At 46.4% G+C, this 24,904-nt stretch overlaps 1 protein-coding gene across 1 annotated transcript in view; it reads left to right on the top strand.

The window, feature by feature from the left end:
• PTH1R (parathyroid hormone 1 receptor) overlaps nt 1-24,904 on the top strand; it is a gene marked incomplete at both ends in the record, with an annotated part of 131,802 nt that overhangs the window by 69,625 nt on the left and 37,273 nt on the right. Inside the window, 3 exons of the mRNA XM_082479111.1 lie at nt 3,189-3,294; nt 22,997-23,107; nt 24,659-24,777. Coding sequence (XP_082335237.1) covers nt 3,189-3,294; nt 22,997-23,107; nt 24,659-24,777 — 336 coding nt within the window. The remainder of the gene's footprint in view (nt 1-3,188; nt 3,295-22,996; nt 23,108-24,658; nt 24,778-24,904) is intronic.

Genomic DNA, 24,904 nt, shown 5'->3' with positions numbered 1-24,904 from the left:
CCTTGCAGACACACTGAAATGTCTCAGCACGGGGATGACATGGGATGGAAAGTGCGGTTGGGACAGGAGGCGATGACAAGTTCAGAGCCACCAGCTATCAGCCCGGTTTTGCTTCTTCGGTGTTTAATGTGAGTTATTCATCAGCAAAGGAGCAGCATTGCCGGACTGCATGATTTTCCTGCAAGTCCCTTGAGAATAGGTGTCACCTTGAAGTCACAGGATTTAGTAAAAATCTCTGTTCTTATTCATATATGTGTTTAAATATATGTTTCAGCCTCCTTGACCAAGAAGAAACACAGAAATACATGTCTTCAATGTATCTCTCAGCATTTATACCAGGTTGGGAGAGAATGGGGAGTTTTCTCTCTCTTTTTTTTTTTTTTTTTTTTTTTTTTTTTTTGGGAAATTTCAGAGTGGTAACCAGAGCTCAGGAAAGCTGAAAACCTGTGTTGAGTTCAGAGCTCTGCCCCAGACATTCTGCCCGGCTCTGGGCACAGCGCTCGGTGCCTAATCTCGCTTTCGGGGAAGTATATTTTATTTTCTGTGCCTGGCCTGGAGAGCATACGTCCCTCTGGCTGGGAGCTGCCCTACTCTCAGAGCACGGCCAAAGGAGCTTGAAGGACTAAGCGTGCGAGGGATGAATCATTTGAAATGCCTGAGGTCAGGTTCTACTCCAGCCACTGTAAATCCAGACTAACTCCTCCAGCTCTGGTGGGATCACTCGGGGTTTGCGCAGATATAAATGACAGCAGGATTTGACCCAGAGGTTTTGTGTTTCCAATGAAAGAGTTGAAAAGCGGGATGTTGCCTTAAATGCAGACAGGCCGAACATCTGGAAAGGGGTGGCTTTGTTTTGCATTAACGTTAATGCGGTTTTGAAACCAGCTCCCACTTCTGAAGGATTTTTAGCGTGGATTTTTTCCAAGGACATGAAAAACTAACTTCTGTTTTACTCAGAATCCCCTTATCAGATCTAGCTATCCATCTGTGTGTCCATTACCGCACCAGCTGCTCAAACATCCACCGTTCCTCTCCACTGGGAAATTGAATCTGAGTTTACTTGTAAGCTGGGTTTCACTAACCCTCATTATGTCATTTGTAGTACGTCTTGCTCGAGAACTGATTGGCCTTCAGCTGGCTTACCTCACTTGCTTCCCAAAGTGAATTGACTTAAAATGAGTGATGGAACCTTAATCCCAAATAACAGCGCTTTTGGGGAGTACAATGAAATGTCATAACCCCCTTTCAGTCTGTGCTTCTGAGGGGTTGAAATGAGCAGCCACCTCCGTAGGTAGACTCTACGACCTATCGGCAGGTTTCCCTCTCATCCGCAGAGCACTACCGGCTTCACAAGGTTTCCTATTCCTTCTTTTGCCTGCCTGTACAACGCATTAATGTTTAGAGCTGCTCCATCCATCCAGTATCCCGAGGTTTTGCACTAGAGATTTACAGTGCCTGGTCTCACCAGCACAGCCAATGGAAGTTAAAAATAAAAAGGATGTTGCTTTGTATAAAACCATATCGATATTCTTGCTTACATTAGGCTTTTATGAGTGAGTACAAAGTTCTGCACGTATCCAGAGAGAGGGAACATCTGCTCTCGTGGCATTTATAGTCTGATTAATCAAGACAGACAAATGTTGGGGAAACAGAGGCAATGAGAAGAGCAGTGATTTATCCCAACTTACTACATCACTTAATTATTTCAGGCTACTGCTTTACAAATACCTTCCATTGAGGAGCCCTATCATGTGTTGTATGTGGCTGTTCTGTACTTTGAACCAGCTTTGGGGTGATCTAGTGGATCTCCCAGCCCTGACCTCCCAGGGACTCTTCTGCCATAAGTGACAGAGTACCAGGGATGGACCCAAACCTCAAAGGTTTCACAAGGGTGGTCAGATCCTGCAGGTCAGAGCCTGCAAGGGATGCTTTCCAGTAGATGGTCAAAGTCCACAACTTTCCTCACCCCCTTCTATGCGGTAAATCACAAAACACCTAGAGGGTATGATCTGCATCACCCATTCAAATCTGGAGTAGAAAAGAAATGTAGGAGAAGGCTGAGTATACTGTACTTTTGGGGGGAGGGGGGAGGGAGAAACAGGAAAGGACAAAGGCAGCATCTGAAATTTCCATCCACTCCTGCCAAAGTGACCTGGGAGAAAGTCCCTCCTAATCTGACTTTATCTGCCAGTGAGACTGGTCCTGGATGCCTGAGCAGGACCCACAAACTGAGTAACCAAGAGGCACATCAGAAAATTAAAGCAGCTGTATTACATTAGATCAAAGCTCTGTATGCTGTAACAACCAGGCTGTGGCTGCCCCATTCCTGGAGGTGGTCAAGGTCAGGTAGGATGGGGCTTGGAGCAACCTGGACTGGTGGGAGGTGTCCCTGGCCAGGGCAGGTGGGGCGGAACTCAATGATCTTCAAGGTCCCTTCCAACCTAAACCATTCTATGACCTCTGGACACCTTACAGGAGGAGAGGTCTAATCTTCCCAGGATGATGCTCGCAGACTTTTTTCCCCTGAGTCTTCATTCTTTGGGGGGCAGATGCTGTCAGCTCACAGCCCTGCCTAAGGCACATGTTCCTGGATTTAGGTAGGATGCTGATAGAGCCTCGTGCCCTGTGGCCAAAGGTCTGCGTGCAGAGGTGGAAATAGCAGTTCATTGATGACGGCAGGTTGCGATTCCTGAAGGGAGAGTAGTCCTCGGTACTTTTAACTCCTGGCAGTATTATCTAAGAGAACAGTGTCAGGAAACACAACGTTGCTTTGCCATTTCCCAAGCATTATACTTACCTATGTTTCTACATACTAAAGGGACCAGTTTTTAAAAATACCATGCCAATATTATTTACTGGGGTGTTTTTTTCCTAGTGGTGTGCCTGCAAGCTGGGGCACGCCGCCCCAGAAATTGTTGCCTTCCTGTGTGCGCGTGTGTATGATGTGAGCAACTGCAGCGTGTGCTTCCTTTGCCACATACGCAGACAATTTCATGTGGCATCTTGTAAGAGGTGTTGCTTGGGACACTAATTGCTGAGCGAGCCGAGACACACAGAGCGAGGCTGGTGGAGCAAACTGCTGATGCAAAGGAGATTTTGCATTCAGATCATCTGCATTACCTAGGAAGCCTGTGTCCTGCTGCTCTTACCCTGCTGAGGTTTAACCTCATTTCTCCCCATCACTGCAGGTGGATGCTGATGATGTCATCACCAAAGAGGAGCAGATCTTCCTACTGCTAAAAGCCAAGGCTAAGTGCGAACGACACCTGAAAGCCAAGGTGCCCAAGGTGTATGGTGAGTGTTCCCACAGCAACCCCAGACTGCATGGCTGGGGCTGGACCCCTCTGTGTTCAACCCCAGCCCTTCCCCTCAGCCCTGTGCTCAGAGTGTGTGAGGGAGGCAGCTGAAGACGGCCCAACAGACTGCTTTCTCAGGTTCGGATGTGGGGAAGGTCTTGCAGCACAGGGTGTTGGAAAACAAAGTTGTCACAGCCTCTTTCTCTTGCTCCAGAGCACCAGATGCCAGGTGTCGGGAGGATACAAGAGTCATGGTCGTGGGTTTACAGTCCTCATCACTTTACCCAAAACCTAGGCAAAGCATGGGAGATAGAGCATCAACCATCAGTTCTCCCAAGATCCTTTGCAGTATGGGAAACAAAGCATCCTTCCAACACCCCTTCTCTGACATACTCTCTCTGTATTCTCCCTAAATGGGCCCAAGCTTAGCTAAACCTCTTTCTTCCACTTCCTTTCTATTTTGGGCTGCAAAATCACTGCCAGATGTAGGGCTGGAGGGAGAAGGAAGGGAGAAAGCTCTCTTATGTGGGTAGAAAAGTAATCATCCCCCACTGGTTTCTTTCATCAATTTCACATGTGTTAATTATTGGCGCTGGGGCCGTATGCTGAAGCACCCTGCACTCACCCAGCTAGTCCTGGGTGGGCGTCCTGTCCCATCTCCCTCTATTGCCTGAGAGAAGGGGACAAGCCACAACACTTCCCACCTTCACTGTTGCATGTCAGAGATCTCTCTCCCCACAGCCAACACTTTGGGAGTACCTGGTGACATCACCTGGCGAAAGGTCCCCAAAGCCAGCTGTGAGTTTAGAGCAGAGCTGCCTGCCCACCTGGCACCCCTCTCCTGCTGGAAATGACAGCAATGGGCCATAAAAGCCCAGCTTTCATTTTATTCCAGGCCTCCGGCTCTACGTCAGCCAAAACCTCAAGCCACATCCTCTGTTGCTTCTTTGTCCTGTTCACCCAATGCCCAATTAACACCTCATTAAAAAACATATGTGCAAAGTCATTTCCTTCTGTTGTACTACAGACCACCTGCCTACCTTGGGATCTGGTGATATCAACCAGCTGGTCTTGCTCTCGCACCCTATTTTCGAACTCTTCTCTATGAGACTGACAGCATTTAGTATTGATGTCTCTCCTTAATTGTCAGCAGCAGTGTTGGTAGGGCTGGGGAGATGCTTATGACTGACAAGCAGGCTTCTTCCTCTTTACCAGGGTCAGTTTGATAGAGCAAAGGCACCGAACCACAGGTCTTTGCAAACATGCCCTCGGTCCTGTTTTGAGACTTGATTCTGCGACTGAGGCCAGCATTAGTTCTGTCCTTGACTGGAACAGAAAGAAATCCAATTCATTGGTGTTTAGCTATCTCATGGACCCAAGTCTTGGCTTTGGAAAAAGCTATTCTGAGCTGCTCGGGCAATAAAACTCAGACTCACTGCTCCATCTATAACAAATCTGTCCGGTCCCAAATACTACAGCAAAGAGGACAAATCATCTCGATGTCAGTACTCACAGCAGTATATTGAAGGCTTTAAAGACTCAAGGCAATCATTAGCAATAGGTATTTACATCAAATTAATCTGCAAGAGGTCCACTAATCCAAAGGCCAAGTGAATTCCAATTTAACCTTTCCCAAGAAATATTTTCTTAAGATGTTGTGAAGGAATCTCCAGTGGCAGCACCTCTGTAACACCCCAGAAATTCCCTCTAGCACTTCATAAACCAGGCAGCGAGTTGCCAGTCCATCTATGAGATGGTCTAAAGAGTCGATGGGCGCAGCTGGAGGATTTTGCAGTTTGGAAAAGATCTTCTCGTTTTGCAGAAGAGTTGCCATCCACAGATTTTTAGACTACAGATGCCCTTGGACACACGAAATGATAATGTTATGGGGTATTTGTGAACAGACTAACTTAATCTTCGTTTTGCAGTGTGTCTGCTCCTTCATTCTGCAGGAGTCAAAGGAGATGCGTAGTTTTAGATCCTCTTGTGGGGTGATGGGTACCAGAACAAAAGGCTGTAATCTGCACTGTGTTAGCTTTAATGCAATTAATTGCTTGGCTAAGGCTCAGAAGCTTAGTTTTTGCACAGAGGCTTCAGAGCCCAGGGTGAAAAGTGGTTAGGTCCAGTCTTTTCCTCCTTTGATGATACGCAGACTGAGGCCTGGTTTCTATTTCTGCTAATCACCCAAGGACATACGGGTCTGTGCCCTTCTTATCCAGATGGAGGACCTCATCCCACTGCCTCTCCCCTCATTGCAGACCCAAAAGAAAAAGCCTGGGAAGGGAACATGATCTTCACAATTAAGATGCACCAGCCCCCACTCGCAGACTATATTTTTGAGGGTGAAATGGTTGTGACTTGGAGCAATATAAATCCTGGGTGGCCATCCCAAGACTTCAGGCTGTCTCCTGTGATGTCACTCAGAGTATGGTGGCAGGTGTAGTCTTCTAACTGCCACAGAGGAGTCTTCTAACTGCCATGGAGGACTTGGGTTGTGTTACCACTCTGCCAGGTCCCCTATCTCTCTTGTCTTTGGCTTTTTAGTGGTGTAGGACAGAGTTGTCCTTCACGATGCATTTGTTTGTCATAGAATCATAGAATTGCTGAGGTTGGAAGGGACCTTTAAGATCATCAAGTCCAACCATTAACCTGCCCTGACAAAAAACACTTCTAAACCACATCCCTAAGTACCACATCTACCCTTTTTTTAAACACCTCCAGGGATGGTGAATCCACCACCTCCCTGGGCAGCCTATTCCAATATTTAATAACCCTTTCAGTGAAAAAGTGTTTCCTAATATTCAATCTAAACCTCCCCTGGCATAACTTGAACCCATTTCCTCTCATCCTATCACTTGACACCAGGGAGAAGAGGTCATCCCCCACCTCTCTACAATCTCCTTTCAGGTAGTTGTAGAGGGTGGTAAGGTCTCCCCTCAGCCTCCTCTTCTCCAGGCTAAACCACCCCAGTTCCCTCAGTCATTCCTCATAAGATTTGTCCTCCAGACCCCTCACCAGCTTTGTAGCCCTTCTCTGGACACGCTCCAACACCTCAATGTCCTTCTTGTAGTGAGGGGCCCAAAACTGAAGGCAGTACTTGAGGTGGGACCTCACCAGTGCCGAGTGCAGGGGGATGTTCTTGCTATCTTGACATCTCCTAGTCCCTCCTGAAAGCCAGGATGGAGGCTTGTCATGGTTTAGGCCAAATCCACCACTGGGGACCCAAGGGACTCCAGACGGGACCGACAGATGCTCCCCTCTACCCCTGGATTTTATTTCTCTTTTCAGCAGTGTGATGAATAGGTCCCACTCCGAAGGCTGCTTCTGCCAGCCTAGAACAGACTTATTTTATTGGAGGTGGGTCAAGTCCCGCTGAGAAGCATGTTTGCAGATCGCAGGGAGCAGCACACCCCTTGGCCTGAAATGATTTATTGATCTGGCTGGTTTTCAAAGGGAAACAGGCACAAAAGGGAACAGGCACAGTCTATCCCCTTTAAAATATATTTAAAAAAAAAAAAACTAACAAGAAACCAAAACAAAAAAAAACCACAACAACAATGAAAGTGACCCCAAAAAGAAACAAATCGGCCCCGGCTCAAGGTATGTGATGCAGGAGGCAGCATGCACTTCTGGTTCAATTTACCTGTGTTATATTTAGTTTCTGGAAGTCTTCTAAATGGGAGAACCTGTCCCCATGTGGTTGATAAATGGCCATAAGAATTATCCATGAGACCTTGGAAAGATTGCGCAATCTGCCCTCTGTCTGTAATACAGCAGAGCTACTCCGTGGCATCCTGGAGGAGTTCAAGGTCAAAAGATCTGCCTTGCAAAAGGGCGTGAGGGAGTATGGTTTCACCTGATGTAACAGTGGCACAGTGAACTTCAGCTGAAGAAGTCACCGGTAAAGCAAAAGTCATGGTCATTGGGACCATTATGAATTTGAGCCAAGGTTGTCACAATGGTGGTGATAGTCATGTGCAGCAGAGGTGGATTACTGACGGCCTTGAACATCTGAGCTCCTTCTAGAGTTGGTGGACAGAGAAGAGCATCTTCTGGGTTGGCATCTGTCTCCCACCTGTCTCCAGATGTTGATCACAGATTAAACCTAGGATTGCTGATTTAGATGGACCGTGTAACGCTTACGCTGTGGTATGATATGGCTACTGATGATGATGCTGTGATGCCTAGGAGGGTAGCCTAGCACTAAGGTAGCTTACCTGAACATGTGGTGAGACCTCCATCTTCAGAGGTTTTCAAGAGTTGGGCAGACAAATCCATGACTGACCTGACCTCAAGCTGGTTTTGAAGGCTGAAAGTTGGACAAGAGAAGTTCCGAAGTCGCTTCCAATGAACTTTTATATGATTAGTCCTGCTGAGGGGATTTAGGATTACAAACCAACAGCATTGAGGCTCCTTGGGGGGATTGTTTCCTCCCTGTAGACTTCAAGGCTCAGTTATCAAAGATTGGTGAGGCCCTAACTACAACACAGCAGGTGCAGAGCTGGACACGAAGGGGAGGTCTGGGTAATTCATCTGTCTTTTACTTTGGAAAAGAAGAGGAACTTTGTGTGTTGCCTCTCTCTTTTTCTTGTTTCCAGTTATCTCCTGTGTTGAAATCTGTGCTTGGTTTGTAATTCCAAAGAAGGAAAAAGGACAAGCCGCCAATAAGGCAGCAGTTTTGGGGAGATTGTAAGGAAAGCACATCATACAGTCATCAAAGGATGACTTCTTCAGCCTTTCTTACATAGTTGTTTGTGGTGAGGGAAAAGATTCACATTCAGCTCTGCTTAAAGGAATCTAAATCTATAGTATTGCTTCCCAGAAACAATGTTTTACTGCCTCGTGTGTCAAAGGTGAAAAAGGAGACTGAAATCTCTTCCATTAGTTCTGCTTCACTATGTCTGAAAGTACTAAAAAGATTATTTTTAAGGTTCCTTCCAGCCTAAACCATTCTATGATAAAAGCACTGGTGCAAGAGCTGGATCTCATGATGGCCTCATGATGGCTTCTAGAGCCAGTGTCATTTTGGGGTTTTGTCCTGCACCCCTCAACGTTCAATGTTACAGCTTGTGGATGGGCTTTGAGAGGCACATCCATTGCTATGGGCACTCGGGGATACTTCCCTCTTGTGGCTCTCTAAGCCATGAGAATTAGGGGTCTGCACTTCTGCAGACAGCCTCTGCTTCTCCAAGGAGCCTTCTGAGGACCTCTTCCTGCAAACCTGCTCTCATCAACACTTCAAGTTCATACCTGGATTTGAACCAGACTGAATGAAGCACTGGTTTTCTGCCAGCTCGGAGGCAGCCAGATGGAAGGTGTGAGGAGAAAGTAGTAATGTCTCTTCTTTCAGACAAAGAGAAGATGGAGTCCCATGGACTCCTAACTGCATGTCATGTCTTGAACTGGTCCAACAGAGCATGTCTATGGCAAAGGGAAGGAGTGGCGGCAGCATAAGCCTATATCCTTGATAAGACAGCTCAGCTAACAAGAACCGAGCAGACCTCGGTTATGGTGGCAGAGGTGCTAAGGACCTGTGTGTGTACACAGAGGCCAGTTTTATCACCAAAAGCATGACTTCGTTTGCTATTTCAAACAGTATGCAAGTGTGGGCAGGTCCAATGGCACAACTGATCAAGCTCAGAAAGAGCTTTTTTTGGAGGAGGTTTGTTTTTCAGCTGGATCGGCTTCCTGACCTGGTTCACCACACAGCCACATAAACAAAAGAGCCATCACAGGGAGAGGAGCGGTGCCAGGAAGGGAAAGTGTTGGTGTAAGCAGTACTCCATCGAGAGTTACCTGCTGGATGCCTGATGTTTTGAAAACCCAAGCTGACTTATCCCCCATTGCCTTCTCTCCTCGCTCCCATGCGGCCCCACTTCCGATCAAGGGGTGTAAGCATCCACTTAGTGCTGTCAGATCCTGTCCTGCCATAACCCTTGACCCAAGCCTATCCCTGTTCATCAAAAGGTGCCAGATACCACCTGGCAGAGGGCTGCTTGGATCCTGCCTCTGCCTGGGTGCGATTGCAGCCCAGTGTTGTGATTTACGCAACTCCATAATGGTAAAAGATCTCTGTTTTTGGAAGCGGTGAGGGAACTCGGGACACCTTGATTATTTCTTTTTTAATATTATTATTTTTTTAGATAGAAAGAAATATCACGTAAGCTGGCGTGAAAGTTTGGTAGGGCTGCTGTCCTCATTCTTGGGAGCTGACGCAGAGGGATATGCAACGCCTCGCCTCCGATCTCAAAGGAGAGTCTGTGGCAGAGCCAAAATTTGGATTCTCATCTCCTTACTCTTCAGCCAGGGCACAAGCCACAAACCACATTTCCTTTTGTCCTGGAATTCAAGGTGAGGCTCCAAAGATTCAAATCCAGGTGGACAGAAACTGATGAAAATCTTTGGACGAATCCCACTTGACTGAAAGTCAAAACTCTCGTCATCGCTCTCACTTTAAAGCCTCCAGTTTTGTTTTGAAATGAGGAAAACACATTTGAAATTTCCTGCAGTGCAATGGGCACCCGGGTTCTCTTCCCCTCTTTCCCCTCTCATCGCTGAGTGCATTTCATGGGCCAGTTCTTTTCCTGGTATGAACTGACAGATTCCCGTTCAGTTTAGTGAGGGCATTGATTTATCGCAAATTCATTGATTTCTCCGAAGTTCAGCACTGCAACTTGTTTTTTTTTCCCCTCTAATATTCATTCAAACAACATTTTAAAAGGGGAAAAATCCAAATTTCAGAGATATCTGTGGGTCTTAAGAGATGAGAGGTAGCTTGGATCAGCACCAAACCTTGGTTTTGGGCTGATATCTGCCGTTCCCTCCTTCACCTTGCAGCTACCCACTCCTAATGCATTTATTTGGTATGCGCAGGCTAGAAATGGCTACATGGGTTAACACAAGTGAAGACACACTATGGGAGGGACTGTGAGTCCAGCACCACTGCTTGCCCCTAAGAGGAGAAATGAGATTTTGAGGAGCAGGTTTCTGTGCGTCATTCTTCCAGCACAAGCCTGGATTCAGCATGGAGACACAAACCAGCACTGGTTCTTTGGCTGGAAAGTGATATCTTGCCTGTGCATGGACTTCATGAGCTCTTCCCCAAGGAAGCAGTCAGCCCAGAAAAGTACCTTGAATCACGTTCCGCCATCCTCTGGAAGCAGGAAGACCTTGGTCTCCCATCTGTTCCACTTAGCATTGTCCTTTTCCCTTTGTTGGTTTTTACTGTTTCAGTTTTATTAAAACCACAGTTTTCTTTTCTTCAGCCTGCATGATTATTAGCCAGTGCCATGTGCCTCATGGTGCAGTGCCAAAAGGCAGCAGTTTCCAGAGCAGTTCCTATCAAAGTGGCCGGTGAGTGGTTACGTTGTTCTCCCAACCAACCTGCACCCTCACAAAGCTGACCAACGCGGTCTTGGTCTTTGTGCCAAAGGACTGATCTTAAAGTAGCTCCAGCTACTAGAACTGGCCACAAAAACCAGTATACTAGGTCTAAAACTTGAACCGCGTGTTGTGAAAAAAAGGAAAGAGTTGATGGGAGTATGGAGAGTAGTGATGTCCACCCATCTTGTAGAGACCGGAAGGAGACGTTCAGTGGAAAGAGACTTCCAGAGGCTGGAAGGGATGTTCACTGTCTTTCTTGATTTTAACTTTCTTCTGATCCCTGACCCATGTCCTGAAAGACCAGGCAATTATCTGTCAAGTCGAGTATTCAAATATGCTATCTGCTACCACGGTTCGGCAAGATCTTGTTCAGTTGAAATAAAGCGGGTGCAATTTAATTAGATATGTGTCAAAGCCGCATTTCAAGAGTTGAATTAGGGACTAAGGAGCATCAGGGTGAACAAGAGATGTGCCAAGCGTTTCTGGAGAGTGGGAACACGTGGCTGGTACATGTGTGATTGCTAGCAGGGTTGAGAGTCCAAAGGAAAGTCCTAGCAAACAGAAAGGTGAAAAATTGATAAAATTCAAAACTTTCTTCAGCAATAATGAACCACTGTTGATGTGAAAAAAAACCCTCCACATTCCCTTCTTTTTCCCCTTAAATGTTAGCATTTAGTTTTATGCTAGCTAGGGTGAGACTCCTCCTGTCTTCCTAGGACAGATCATGTAGACAGAGCCACCTCCCCCTGGCCACCTCCCAGGCTTATCTCTGAGCCTGAGGAGCTGCCACGGACTCTGATCCATGGGGTGACATGGGCACAGCCCCACATGGACCTGTGCCATGGGGAGACAGGGCTGAGCCAATCCAGAGTGCTTCCACACAGCCCTGTTTCAGGATATGTGTGTCATCTGCCCCTTTTGGCCAAGGCACTGAGGGATGGAGACCTGAAATATTAAAACAAAAAGAACCCAAAAACCTGTCCCCACAAGCATTTGGCTTCTTTTCTTCTTTTCTCTCTTTTTTTTTCCTCCACCTTTTTTTCTTTAAATTTAGTCTCTAGATGAAAGCCTTTTGGAAAGAACAGGAAACCCTAAAATTTCTCTTCTACGTACACAAATATTACATTTCAGCCGTGGTGGGCAGCCTGATGCCACCCCAAAGTTAAACCTGGAAGGGGATGAAGTGAAATTCTCAGCCATAAGCCTGATTTTTATATTTTTTTTTCACCCATGAATTAAAAGCCTGTCTTTCCCTGGTTTGGAAAAGGAGATGGGACATTTTGTGGGGGAAAAGACATTTTTACACAAACCTGTTATTAGCAAAGGCCATCGGCAATCCCTTCTCAGAGTCCTAGGTGTTGCAGCTTGCCTCAAAACGGCTTGTTTTTTTAATAAACAAACCTATTTGCTAGGGAAAGGGGTTATTTTTAGTTGAGCTGTGTGTATTTACCCAAGGTGTGTGGGTTGCCCATCACAGTTTATGGCTCCATTGTCCCTAAAGGACCTATACCCAAACCCAGGCTCTCTCTGGGCTTGCAGAAGCACAGGGTCTGCTCCTGGTTTTCTCTCTGGAGGCTCAAGCACCATCTCCTGATCAGCCAGCTTGCCAGGGTATCTTCAGAGGTTGTAAGTAGCCTCAACTGCCCTAGAAGTCAAGGGAGACAAAGGCACCCAGGGCACTCAGAATTTGCCCTAAACCTCTATAAACCCTGTATCTCCTACCCTTGCTAGCTTCTCCATGTTTCTATCCTCAGTCCTTGTGGCTCAACGATGCAGGGCCAGAACTTTGGCCCAAATACTGTTCTGCGAACAACCAAACCAGCCCTTGTTAGCATGCTCCCAGCACAGTTTTGGCCTGGGACATCTGTCACTGCCCCAGTGGACACTATCTTGGGGTCTGCATGGGGGGGGACCATGGAGGGGGTCCAGGGGACCAGGAGACCTTTCAAGACAGCAGCACAGACAAGACTATTCTTCTGGGATGTATATGAGGGGGGGTTTGGATTTGTGGATATGAGCCACACTGGACTTGCAGGGCCTAAAAAATAGGCTACGGTCTGTTGCAGTGACTAGTATAGATGTAATCAGTGAGTCTTGGTCAAGCCTGGGTTTTCTCCTTGCATTTGTGGTCCTGGGATGGGTCAAAAGAGCACTGAAACCGTACAGAGAGATGTCATGTCCCACCCAACCCATTCAAATCAGCAGTCTGTGATGACTAGCGAGGGCTTGCAGCTCTTCACAGATGGCTACTTGCCAGGCGCGCCTGAATGAGAGCTAGGGTGAGATAGGAAATACCAACGGCTGGCCTCTACCGCCAAAGGTTTATGGGCCAAGAGCTTCCACTCCCGTTGAGAAATGTCTGCTGAGCAGCTATATAAGTCTTGCAATGCACAGGAGTAATAAGTGTCAGGAGTTATGATAGGCATAAACGTTCCATGTGTTAGACATGTAAAGTAACGAAGAAAGAGTGAAAAACAGCGCATAGGAGTGGCTAAACTGCAATACTAATTATAAACCTTATTTCTACACTTATTTTAATGATTGATATGACCAGCACTATCCCCTTTCAGAGGGAGTTCTGGAGAGTTTTGGAAGAACTAGAGGGACTGAATGAGGAAAGAAGGATGCCTGGGCTGAGCCAGGCCAGTGATGGCAGGTCAGTTGTTAGCAGATGGGATGTTGAAGGCAATATTTCTTCTTTTGAGTCGTGAGGGCAGTGAGTGGACAGAGACTATGTGAAATGGGCTAGTGAGGTCCGGGTAGCCAGCTCTCTGGAGCTGTGTCATGCGAGCAATTGTCTGGTAGCACTCATAACTTTGTGACTTTCCTATTCTGCCCTGGGGTGAGTAAAGAGACGGTGGGACTTGGAACAGCCCCTGGCACGTGCATCGTTCACCTCCAAAGTCCAGGTCCTCCAGGGCTGAGCATGCAAGGGGTGTTTTGCCCACTAAACACTGGTGTGCAGGCCAGCAAAGATCTCTGAGTAGTAACAGGCAGGACCTACATCCATCCATCCATCCATCCATCCATCCATCCATCCCATCTCCTCGCCCTCCCCTCGTGCTGGCCAGCACGCGGTACCCGGACAGACACAGAGATGTTTGGAGATGTGTGCACTGGCACAGCGCACACTGCGCACAGCTCTGCTGAGAGGCACTGCAGCACTGTGTCCTCAGCTACCCATGGCAATGCCCTTGGATGCACGCAGAGCATCTTTCCCCAAAACAGACATATGCTCCCTCTGCATTGCACACCACAGCGCAACAGCAATACGCACCCCTTCCTACAGTGGTCAAGGCCAGGTTGGACGGGATTTTGAGCAACCTGGTCTAGTGGAAGGTATCTCCACCCATGACAGGGGGGTTGGAACTAGATGATCTTTAAGATCCCTTCCAACCCAAACCTTTCTATGGGTCTATAGATCTATACACATACACATGCAGGCACTCATACACGCAGCCAGGTTTGAAATACATCTGCAGCACCAAACACCCCCATAGAGAGGCACTGGCCCTCCAAGCCTCCCTTTTTCCCCCTCCTTTCCCAAAATGAAGGGTCTTTTTTTTTTTTTTTTGGTTGCTCCTCCCTGCCTGTTTCCAATCCACCAAATGTCCTTCCCGTAATAGAGTGACCACAATTGCACACCATATTCCAAATGTGGTCTCCCTTGTGCCTCGCACGGTGCCAGAATAAGTCAGGCTGATTTATATTCCATACCCCTAGATAAACACCTCGAGACCGTGTTTGCATTTATCCAGCTGCCAAGCAGCCTCGCAGATGGTTTTAATGTGTTCTCCACATGCATGTACCGCTTGCACAGAGATCGGAATTGAGACTTGGGGGGGGGGAGGAAGGAGAAGAGGGAGGAGGCAAGGGAAAAGTAGGAGGCAGGAGAGAATAGCCCTCACTGCACCCTGGGGATAGAGCCATGAGCAGGCACGGCCCAAATATGCCTCTTCTTTCCTCTCTCTTCCACCAAAGCAACCTGCAGCGTGCTGGGATTGCTGACTAGGCTCAGGTGGGCAAGCAGAGACGAAGAAAGAGCAAAATGAGAGCTGCATTGTGGCGCAGCCCTTTCACAAAGCACTCTGTGACCGCCCTTTCTGCCTCCAAAAGGCGAGAACCCATCAGTGACACCGAGCAGAGCGTTGGCTCGCTCCGTCCGTAACACCATGTTGGCTTGTGATAACGACTACTGTTTCCACACCCCAAGATTTCAACCCTCAAGGGCTTAAGGAGAGCTGCAAGGCACATCTGTTCTAAAACTACGGTAATCTGTGCTACTATAACTACTCTGTAGTACGGTACTACTGTAAGGGAGTATTCATGACAGTCCAAGCGAGGGTGAGATGAATGGGTACACTATAATAGTAACCTTCAGACACCTCAGGCACGGAGGCACATGCCCTGCCTGGAGGATTTTACAGTCTCGCCTTAGAAGATGGGCAAAGACGGTCTGTGATAAAATGGCATGCAGATGCAGAGAAATAAATCAGATTTTCTGACTTGAAGGCTGATACCTGCCCTGTTGTGACTGATATTGGAGGAACGTGACATCCAGGGCGTTTCACTGAGGTGCTGGTAACATCGAGTGAGATGGTGAACTGACACGTTTCCAAACACCTTGTCTTCTCAAAGTGCTTATTTCACGGTGTTGGTACGTGCTCTGCAGAGCTGGGCAAGGAGGAGCTGTCTGCTGGTGACCTGAGTCCCTGTCCCAGCACAGTCCTGGGAAGGCAGTGGGTGAAAGCAGCATTTAGCACCATCTCTCCCAACACATATCTCTCTGACTGCAACCTGTATTTCAGTGAGGGCTTTGTTCCTTGATCCTTCGGGGCTTCCTTCAGCTGAAGCTGAGGACTTGAGTGAGCTGGATTGATGGGCTGATAGGTAAAGAACAACAGTCTTATAGAAAATGCATCAGTAAACTATGACCAGTGACCCTTATTGGTGCAGTGATGTAGCAGTGGAAAGAGAGGCTGAGCTCTGCTGTGGCTCAGCTTGTCTTGAGGAAGTGATGAGCTTGGGTGTCTCAAGGCCAAGAGATGAGAGCACAACAGTTGCATATGGGAGTTGTGTTGGCATCTTGGTACCCAAGAAGGAAGGAATGAAGGCGGAATCTGGAATCTGTTTTGGAATCTCATTTGTCCTTGGAAGCGACTGCCTCCAGGGCAAGTAAAATGGTTTCTGAGGTCTGGAGTGGAGGTGGGTAGCCAGCTGGAAAACTGGGGTGGGAAGCACAAGTGACTCTGCCAATCATGAGACAGCAGCATGCAGGCTATTGAAGTAGGATCAAGATGCAATGACCCGTCCCAGGGCAAGGACGGCAGCAGGTCTCAAGAGTGCAACACACGGAGGAGGCTATGAGTGACATGGTGCTCTCCTGACCCCATTAATGCAGCAGATTCCATTTGCTCTAATGAGGTTCCATCTTCAAATCAGCTAGGGACATGAAACTTACTGTTCTTCCCAGGGACCTCATCCTGAACATAACTCATCTGAAGGGTAGAAGCTATCTCTTAAATTCCAATATAAGCTTTCTTCACTGCTGGTTTACGACTGTATTTTTGCATAATTTTCCACTTTTATAGGTCATCTCCATTCAGACTTCTTACCAGTAGGATGAGAAAAACCTTTTTTCTCATTATCTCTTGTTGGATTAAGCAGACGAAGCCTTTGATTCTCCTCCAGCACCACCAATGAAATCTTCCCACCCTATCAGTTCTCCCCTATTGCCGGAAGATTTTTTGTTTCTGTTCCTTTTCAACAAAAGAACTTATGAGCTTTTCCCCAGAGAGGTTATTTTGTTTAACCAGCAGCAAGGACCTCTCAGGACCTGTGAAGCCCCTTCTAGCAAACTACTATGGGATGAAGAAGCAAAATAAGTCTTAGTAGACAAAGCTTCGATTCCTGCCTCAGCAGTTGACTTTTACCAACCTCGCTTACCTGCCTGTGTTAGGTTTGTAGTCATCCTGTCTCCCTGAACTCACATCAATCTATGGAGACAGAAAGGGAGACACCAGGATGAGGCATCTGCAAAGTCTTTGGAGAAGAAAAAGGTCTTGCCTCACTTCCAGCCACTCATGTTGTCCTACAGACTAGTTTCTTCAGCACCGGAGTGGTCAGTGATGTCCTCTAAATGTGAGAAACTTCAGTGCAATTCCCACCTTCCTTGTCTCCATCCATGAGAGTTACAGCTCTGAATTTGGAGGAGCTTCACCACATACATACATGCCTGAGAGAGAAGGAATATCCTCCATTCAGCATTCCCTGAATGACTGACACACATCCAAGACACTTAGGATGTGGGATATGTATGAGATTTACTTGTTTTCTTAAAAGTTTATGAATTCCTTTTGACTTACATCTTCAGTGAATCCTACTGTTTCTTCCAAGGAAAGAAATGTTTTGCATTCCCTGTTCACGTGGAACATGTGACTTCATGTCCCAAACCTACCCACCTGTATCAATCCAAACAGCATATTTGAACCCTCAAACTATTTTTCACCAAAAAAAGAGAAATTTTTCAACAGCTTTTCAATCAGCATTTAGAAGGAACAGGATCTCTTCTGATTATCTATGCTTCTAAATATTTTTAACAGTGTCTCAGGAGAGACTGACTTATTTTTAGCATGCCAAAAGCACACTACTTGCAGGTGGTGGATTTTTTTTTTTTTTCTAACGACAGCTTATAAAAAAGTTTGTAAAAATTGATATTTTTTTTTAATTTTAAAGTATAGCTGTCAGGAAAAATTGTCAGCTTGTGGATTTTTTTATTGTTTTCCTAAAACTCCTCACCGTTTTTCAGATTTCTTCTGGTAATTCAGTGTGGATCTCTTTTGAGAAATGACCAGCAGAAAAAGAAAACAACAGAGAGAAGCCAAGTAGTTAGTGATGTTAATATTTTTATAAACCAAGAAAAAAAATGTTTGGAGGAAATATTTGGGAAAACAAACAACAAAAAAAGTCTTGTTTGCATTCCAGCACAATACCAATGGAATATATGGCATTTTCCCTCCCCATTTTATCATCAGCTCAGTTGTTAAGTGACCTCTAAGGTGAGTAAAATATGAGAAAGTTGGAGGCAGAAGGTGCAGAACACAAGAACATTGGTGGCCTCAAGCTGGTGAAATTAATGGTAAAGGTGCCACACAGCTGTGCAGACCAGAGGAGACAGGGGGTGGGGTGAGGAAGGATGTGGGGAATCACAGAATCATAGAATAGTTTGGGTTGGAAGGGACCTTTAAAGGTCACCTGGTCCAACCCCTCTGCAATGGGAAGGGACATCTTCAACCAGATCAGGTTGCTCAGAGCCCCGTCCAGCCTGGTCTGGAATGTTTCCAGGGATGGGACATCTACCACCTCTCTGGGCAACATGGGCCAATGTCTCACCACACTCATTGTAAAAAAATTCTCCATTATATTTAGTCTAAATCTCACCTCTTTTAGTTTAAAACCATTATCCCTTGTGCTATCAGCAGGTCGATGGTTTGTCTCCTTAGATGGGAGAAATGGAGGTTATAGAGATAGGAGTGAGAAAAGGTTGGTGGGGCTCCTGTCTGGGACAACAGGAGTGACATAGAAGGGAGAAACAGCTTTTGGCTGCATTAAAACTCAGGAATGTGGATCCAACAGTCACAAAGTGTGGCTGGTCCTGACATCAGTCAATATTTCCATTTGAAAAAATGTTTTCCGAGAGTTTCAGTCAATGTAGGAACTTCTCAATTTGTTCTGCAACCAAGAGGTCCAGAGGCACCTGGCTTGACCTGTGGATTTCCACAGTTTGCCACAAACTAATAACTGCAGTGCCTCTCCCCAGTCCAATTCCTCTCCCTTTGCGCCCATAGTGCCCTGGATTGGCAAGAAACAGCCATGCAGTGCCTAATTTTAAGCTATGCACGTGCCAGTTGGCTGGTCAGTCAGCAAAGGCTGGTTGGCCAGGTGGCAGCTGCCAAAGGTCCACCAGCCCTTCCCTCTACTAATCGTCAATCTCCACAAAATTTGCAGGAAGGAAATGATGACTGAGATGTCTTACCCCTCCTTCAAATTTGGCTGAAATGGGTTTTCCAAGAATGGAGCAGGGAGAAAGAGGCAGGGGGTGATGGAGTGATGGAGAGGAGGCTACAGAGGTTTCTCTGTGTTGTGGCAGTTCATGATAAAGACAACGGATTCATTTTTGTCTTCTCTTGGGAGATCCTAGCCACTTTTTGAAGATAGAGTCCCACCAGATCCTTATACAGCTTTAATGAATCAATTCCACTGGTGAATACACAGAGGCACAGAAAGATTTCATATGCAGTGAGAGGCAGCAAAGATGATCCTTTTTTTTTTTCAAATTTCTGGGACAGCTGGTGGCTCACCAAATTGTCCACGGGATAAAGCAGCAGCCCAGAGGTGTCCCAACCCCGGTTTGCACTGTGTTTCCTGCACGGAGCCTTCAATCTTCTGCTTTTTGGGAGGATCGTGGGGATCTAAATACCCCAAAAGAAATAATTTCGCACTCTGTTATCCAGAAAGCATCAGTTTTCTTTTGAATGAGTCCATTGCAAATGTGTGTCTGTGTATGTTTACAGCATGATGAGAGCATACCCGCCAGATACTTTTCCACATTAATATTTTCTGGACAAATATTGCAGTACGATACTAAATGAAACTACTTACAAGCGAAGGCTGACCTTTGCAAGTCGTTGTGAAGATCTTAGAAAAATGGAAGGTTTTTCTCTCAGCATTTCAGAGCATGACATTCAGATGAATTCTTTTTCTCCTGAATGTTGTTTCTCCACAGCATTCTTTTTAAAGTTTACATAAATTAATTTATTTATTTTGTTAAAAGAATTGCTCTTATTTTAAGTAAGACCACTTTGAGGGCTAAATAAAATCTTTATTTACTTTCTTGCCTGAAAAAAAAAAAAAAAAAAAACAACTCAGAGACAATAACATTTTGTCCTAATCCAAATTTTGCGGGACACTTTTTTTTTTCTTTTTCTTTTGATCCTTCCAGAGAACTGAAAAATAAATAAACTGTTTTTCCCAGTGTAAGTAATCCTGCAGCATAATGAGCCAGAGGGAAGGGCTTTCCCAGTTTTCATGAATAGGAAATCTAGTATTATTCTTCCCCTAATGTGACTGGAAATAGAGAAAATGTAATAAACTACTTCTGCCTTTCTATCACACCAATGCTGAGGAACTTTATCTCCTCTACCCTCACTCCCAGCTAATGCTTTAGAAGATAGGCAGTGGTTAGTCTGGTCCTTTTAATCAGCACTAAATTAAAGATAAGAAATCAGCTGTTAAGTGATGAGTTTTTCTGTTGTTTTTCATGTCCTAAAATACCACGAAACTGAATTGATCACTGTCAGCTCCGATCCTGGAGGGCACCATACCAGCCGAAGGTCTTTAAAGCAATCCCGGATTCTTATTTAATCTCACGAAAGCACAATTATTATGAAGGATAAATTACTGTTTGGTTGAAAGATTGCTGAGGCACTGGCTTTGATATTAATGAAACATGCTGAGATCTTGGCCATGCTTATCATTTCTTCACCAGTGGAGCTCTTTTGCAGATAAGAGCCGGCTGTTCCGTTTTATTTTGATTCGCGTGTAATTCCTCTCTGTCAGACACTTTATTCACTGTTGATAAACTCCTTCACGGACTGCCATCAACAGGGAGCGAAGATGCTGCTCGGAAAGCAGAGCTGGGGCAGATTGACTGGTTTTTGCTCTTCACTTCAAGTACTCTGGGTGTTAACCGATGGGTGCAGTTAATACAGCCCAATGCAAAGGCGTATGTAAGCACCAAGTTAGATTTGGCTGGATAGTGCTTCCTCAGGGGCTGGAAAAGCAGCCCACGTTGAGCATCCATGCCTGAATGGGAACTCGCTCCCTTCTGGACTGGGAGTTTATGGATCAAAAGCTGCAGAAATGGGTGGTTGACACGCTGGAAGGGCCCCTTCCCCCGTGGGGAACGGGGTCCGACTTCCCTCTTTTTGAAGCAGTGTTGAAAATTAGGTCAATTCCCACAGCTTTCAAGAAGCCTGGAGGATTTCTCAGCCCTTCTAAATATGGATAAGCTGTGGCTTTGTCCCTTGCAGATTGAATGATGAGGAAGATGAGACTGCCAGAAGGGTGGGCAGCCCCATCTCCCGGGCAGTCTGCCTCCATCACCGATACCTCAGCTGCTGGTGGTAAAACCCATGGGCTGAAGAGTTCCTTCACGACCCTCTTAGCCTATGTTCATGTAGGACATGATGCTCGAGCCCTTGAATGGTTGGCTGGTACCTCTGTTTGTGAAGAGAGAAACGAAACTTCTCATAACTCCGTAGAAGTCCATAGAAGATGTGCTTAAGTACTTCTTAAGTATTGGTGAACTGCAAAAAGGCAATTAAAGAACTTTAAATACATACTTATAAACTTGCCAATTTTCAAAAGAAGGTTTGGGGGAAAAAGGCAGCCATAAATTGTGGGGAAGGACTTTTTTCTCAGTTTGTGTCTCTGGTTTTCCTTGCGCTAAGCACATAAATCACAGATGTCTGCAAATAAACTAACATACACAGAGGAAAGAGGGAGACCTGCGTATGGTGGGAGGCAGGATTTCTCCTTCAGGGCTATTTTACCTTTCTTCAACAAACAAAAAGGCAGAACAAGGATGACTTAAAGAAAAATCCTGTAACAACACCCCACCACTCCCTTCTCAAAAGGTTAGGAAGTAGCATCAAGCCTAGAAAAGTAGTACAACAGAGAGAGATAAACAGTTCCCAGGATATTTGCATTCCTAAGGCAGTGGGGCTCGTGTGATTTTTCCACCTGCCCATTCTCTTTCTGCTGCTTTCCTGAAAACCTGTGGCTGAGCGAAGGGCAGAAATCCAAAATCGTGAGTAAGCAGGGGGGAAAGCTGGGAAAACTCAACCATTGTACGCCGCGCTTGGCAGCGGGCGACCGGTCAATCAGCGCGTGTGCGCCGCCAGCCAATTAGCATGGGCACGGCTCCAAATCAATCAGTGCATGACCTGCATCTTGCCCCATGGTGACATCACAGGGGAACGGGGGGAGAGGGAAGCTGGCGCTGGTGAAGTCATAGGCGAAAAGGATGTCGGACAAGAAAGGTTGCAAATCTTTAGGAAACAGAAATTCCATCGTTTCCCTCCTTATGAAGCAAGGTAATGAAATATTCTTTATTTACAGTTAGAAATATTACCGCAGACACCTCTCTATAGATTCTTGCTAGTCTTAAAGTTACTTAAAAGCGTACCCAAATTCAGGCACACAGGCACATCTGAGAAAGCAGCGAAGCATTGCAGTGTAGCGTAGCACTGGCTGACATAAATAATGAGTTAAAATTACAGCTGAATTTGGATTAACGGCCTGTAGACATTAAACCACAGCCAGTCTGCTCTGTGGGCACGAGTACCTTTCAGGGAATCTGAACTGGTAGCTTTGAGCCTCACAGTAACGTAGCTGCAGCGTAATCTAGCTCCTTGGCAGCCTAGGCTTAAATCTGTGCTGCCATATCAAGGCTATACCCAGCCAAGCTCCCTTGGGCATCTCCAGGTTGCCCATCAGTCTACAGAGTCCTGAATGCTCAAGTTCTCCTGTTCTCCACTCTGCTCTCCTGCCCCATTTGCCTTTCTTCCAAGCCCATGAGGGAAAGCAAATTTCCAAGTGTATTGACCCCTCGCAGAGAGTGCTCAGTTATTATCATAGAATCATAGAATGGTTTAGGTTGGAAGGGACCTTGAAGATCATCTCATTCCAACCCCCATACCATGGGCAGGGACACCTCCCACCAACCCAGGTTGCTCCAAGCCCCGTCCAACCTGGCCTTGAACACCTCCAGGGATGGGGCAGCCACAGCTTCTCGGGGCAACCTGCGCCAGGGGCTCACCACCCTCACAGGCAGGAGTTTCTTCCTGATATCTCATCTAAATCTCCCCTCTTCCAGTTTAAAACCATTGTGCTTCATCCTATGGCTCCCCTCCCTGATCAAGAGTCCCTCCCCAGCTCTCCTGGACCCCCTTTAGGCACTGGAAGGCCACAATATGGTCTCCCTGGAGCCTTCTCTTCCCCAGGCTGAACAACCCCAACTCTCTCAGCCTGTCCCATGTCTGATCATCTCCTCCTGAAAGAAAACCTGGGAGAAGCTGCACCTTCTGGGGCTAAACACTAAGAAGAAAATTGGAATGATGCCTAAGAGCAGCTTTCTCAAATTGAGTGACGGTAGTGGTGTTTTTTTCACGGAGAGCCCCTCTCCAAATGGTGGAGCAGTAGTGTCACCTCTGCATGTCCAGTGATTCCTCTTTCCCTTTGTGTCTCTTCCACAGATGGCTTTTGTCTTCCTGAGTGGGATGGTATTGTCTGCTGGCCCGAAGGTGTGCCAGGCAAAGTGGTGGCCATGCCATGTCCCGAGTACATCTATGACTTCAATCACAAAGGTAGGTGTTGTCCTCAGTGTCAGCACAGCCTGGTAAGCTGCAGCAAGGGGAGGCCTGGCAGTCAGAAAATTAGAAATCCTCGTTAGCGTCCCTTTTTTTTTATCACATGGAGACTCCCTTCCAAGCAGGGGTAAAGCCAGGGAAAAGGAAGTTAAGAAACAGCCATTACTTTTTTATGCTGAAAAAAAAAAAAAAAAAGCTCTGTTTTAACCTAAATAATGACACATTTCCCACCTGCCCCACCCAGACTGTAATGGGGCATTATAAGCACCGATTTCATGCTTGCAGCTGGGTAGTCTTACAGCCTTACAAACCTGTATTTGTTTGATGCCACAAACTTTGCGTAGCAATAGAAACCCCGCAACATATTTCTTCCAATTTGTATTCTTCACTTGACGGGTTTGTTAATTCTATCCCCTGATTTCTGCCCAGACCCCTACGGTGGGTATCTGAGAACAGCGCCGGTAACCAGAATATGTGAATTCCTCCCTATCTCGCTTTCCCTCGGGCAGCACATTTCTTGGCTTGCTTGTGGTGCCGCAAAGTCTGTGCATGTTTTTAGAAGCAATTGAAGTACACTCGCTCCTCAGTGTGTTTTCAAATCTAAAGCATTCTCTTTTCCCCCGGCAAAGCTGTGCACCCAAAGACCAAAAAATTAGAGAATTAAGACTATATGTTCCCAGCAGAGCACTGACGCTCTTTTCAGCGAACAAGTAATGATATTCCAGTGCACCCTGCTTCCGCATAGTCTGTCCTGCCTTTTCTATAAGGGACTGTGGGCTGAGCCAGCTTCACCCCTGGCTGATGACCTCTCGCAGAGACCCCTGCAGATGCACTTCACACTAGAGGCCAGGAGGAACTGGCAATCCATCCCTTTTTTTCTCCATAACACAACACGGCACGGATTCCCCACCTCACAGATATCCACTGGTCAAATCAGCCAGGGTGGGAGTCAAATTAAGACCCTTAGATGCGGAGGTCTCTATAAGCTCCGCCTCTGTAGTCACAGCACAGATAGATCTGTTGACTGGTTTCATCTCTGTTAACTATAATGGGACTTCTTACACACATCTCATGTGATGATTCTCCCACGCAGACATCTGAACATGGATGTTTTCATCTGCCAGCTGAATCCCGAGATGAAACCTTGCCTTCTCTTCTTTCTCCATCATCATGAGCAGGGTAGCCATAGAAAAATCTATCCTGAGATGCCCTGAATATGTAAACAAAGAGCAGTGTAATACAGATCACTGTTTATTTCCATAGGGAGAGCTGCAACTCTGAGGATGATTCTGTGCTTTGGGAATCTTCAAAGCTTCGCTCTTGGTTTCTAGACCCCCGTATCTTAACCTAAACTAAATGCAATTTGTTATTAGCTCTCCGGTGTTTCTCAGCTGAAAACTCGCTAAGGAGATGGAAATTATATTCTTGCAGCTGAGCTTCAAAGCAGGCAGGAGACATCAAGGTGGATGGGATCCACCCTTGAAAGAAGCTTCTCCTTTTCTACCAGGTCTCGTCCCATTTGCTCTGTCTCTTGTTTCTCTCCCACAGGCCATGCTTATCGCCGGTGTGACCTGAACGGGAGCTGGGAGTTGGTCCCAGGCAACAACCGCACCTGGGCAAACTACAGTGAATGTGCCAAGTTCCTTACCAACGAGACGAGGGAAAGGGTAGGCAATTGTATTTGTGCATGGAGCATGAACTGTTGGCTTTGTCCAGGGCTAACCTAAGGAACACTGCCTTGTTTAAAACCCTTGATGAGCTCTAGTTTGCTGCCTCCTCTTGGAAACTCTGTCC

The sequence above is a fragment of the Vanellus vanellus genome (assembly GCF_965231255.1).
Source record: "Vanellus vanellus genome assembly, chromosome: 2".
NCBI lineage: Eukaryota > Metazoa > Chordata > Aves > Charadriiformes > Charadriidae > Vanellus > Vanellus vanellus.
The sequence above is the reverse complement of the archived record's forward strand: the minus strand, read 5'-3'. Positions and strand labels throughout refer to the sequence as shown.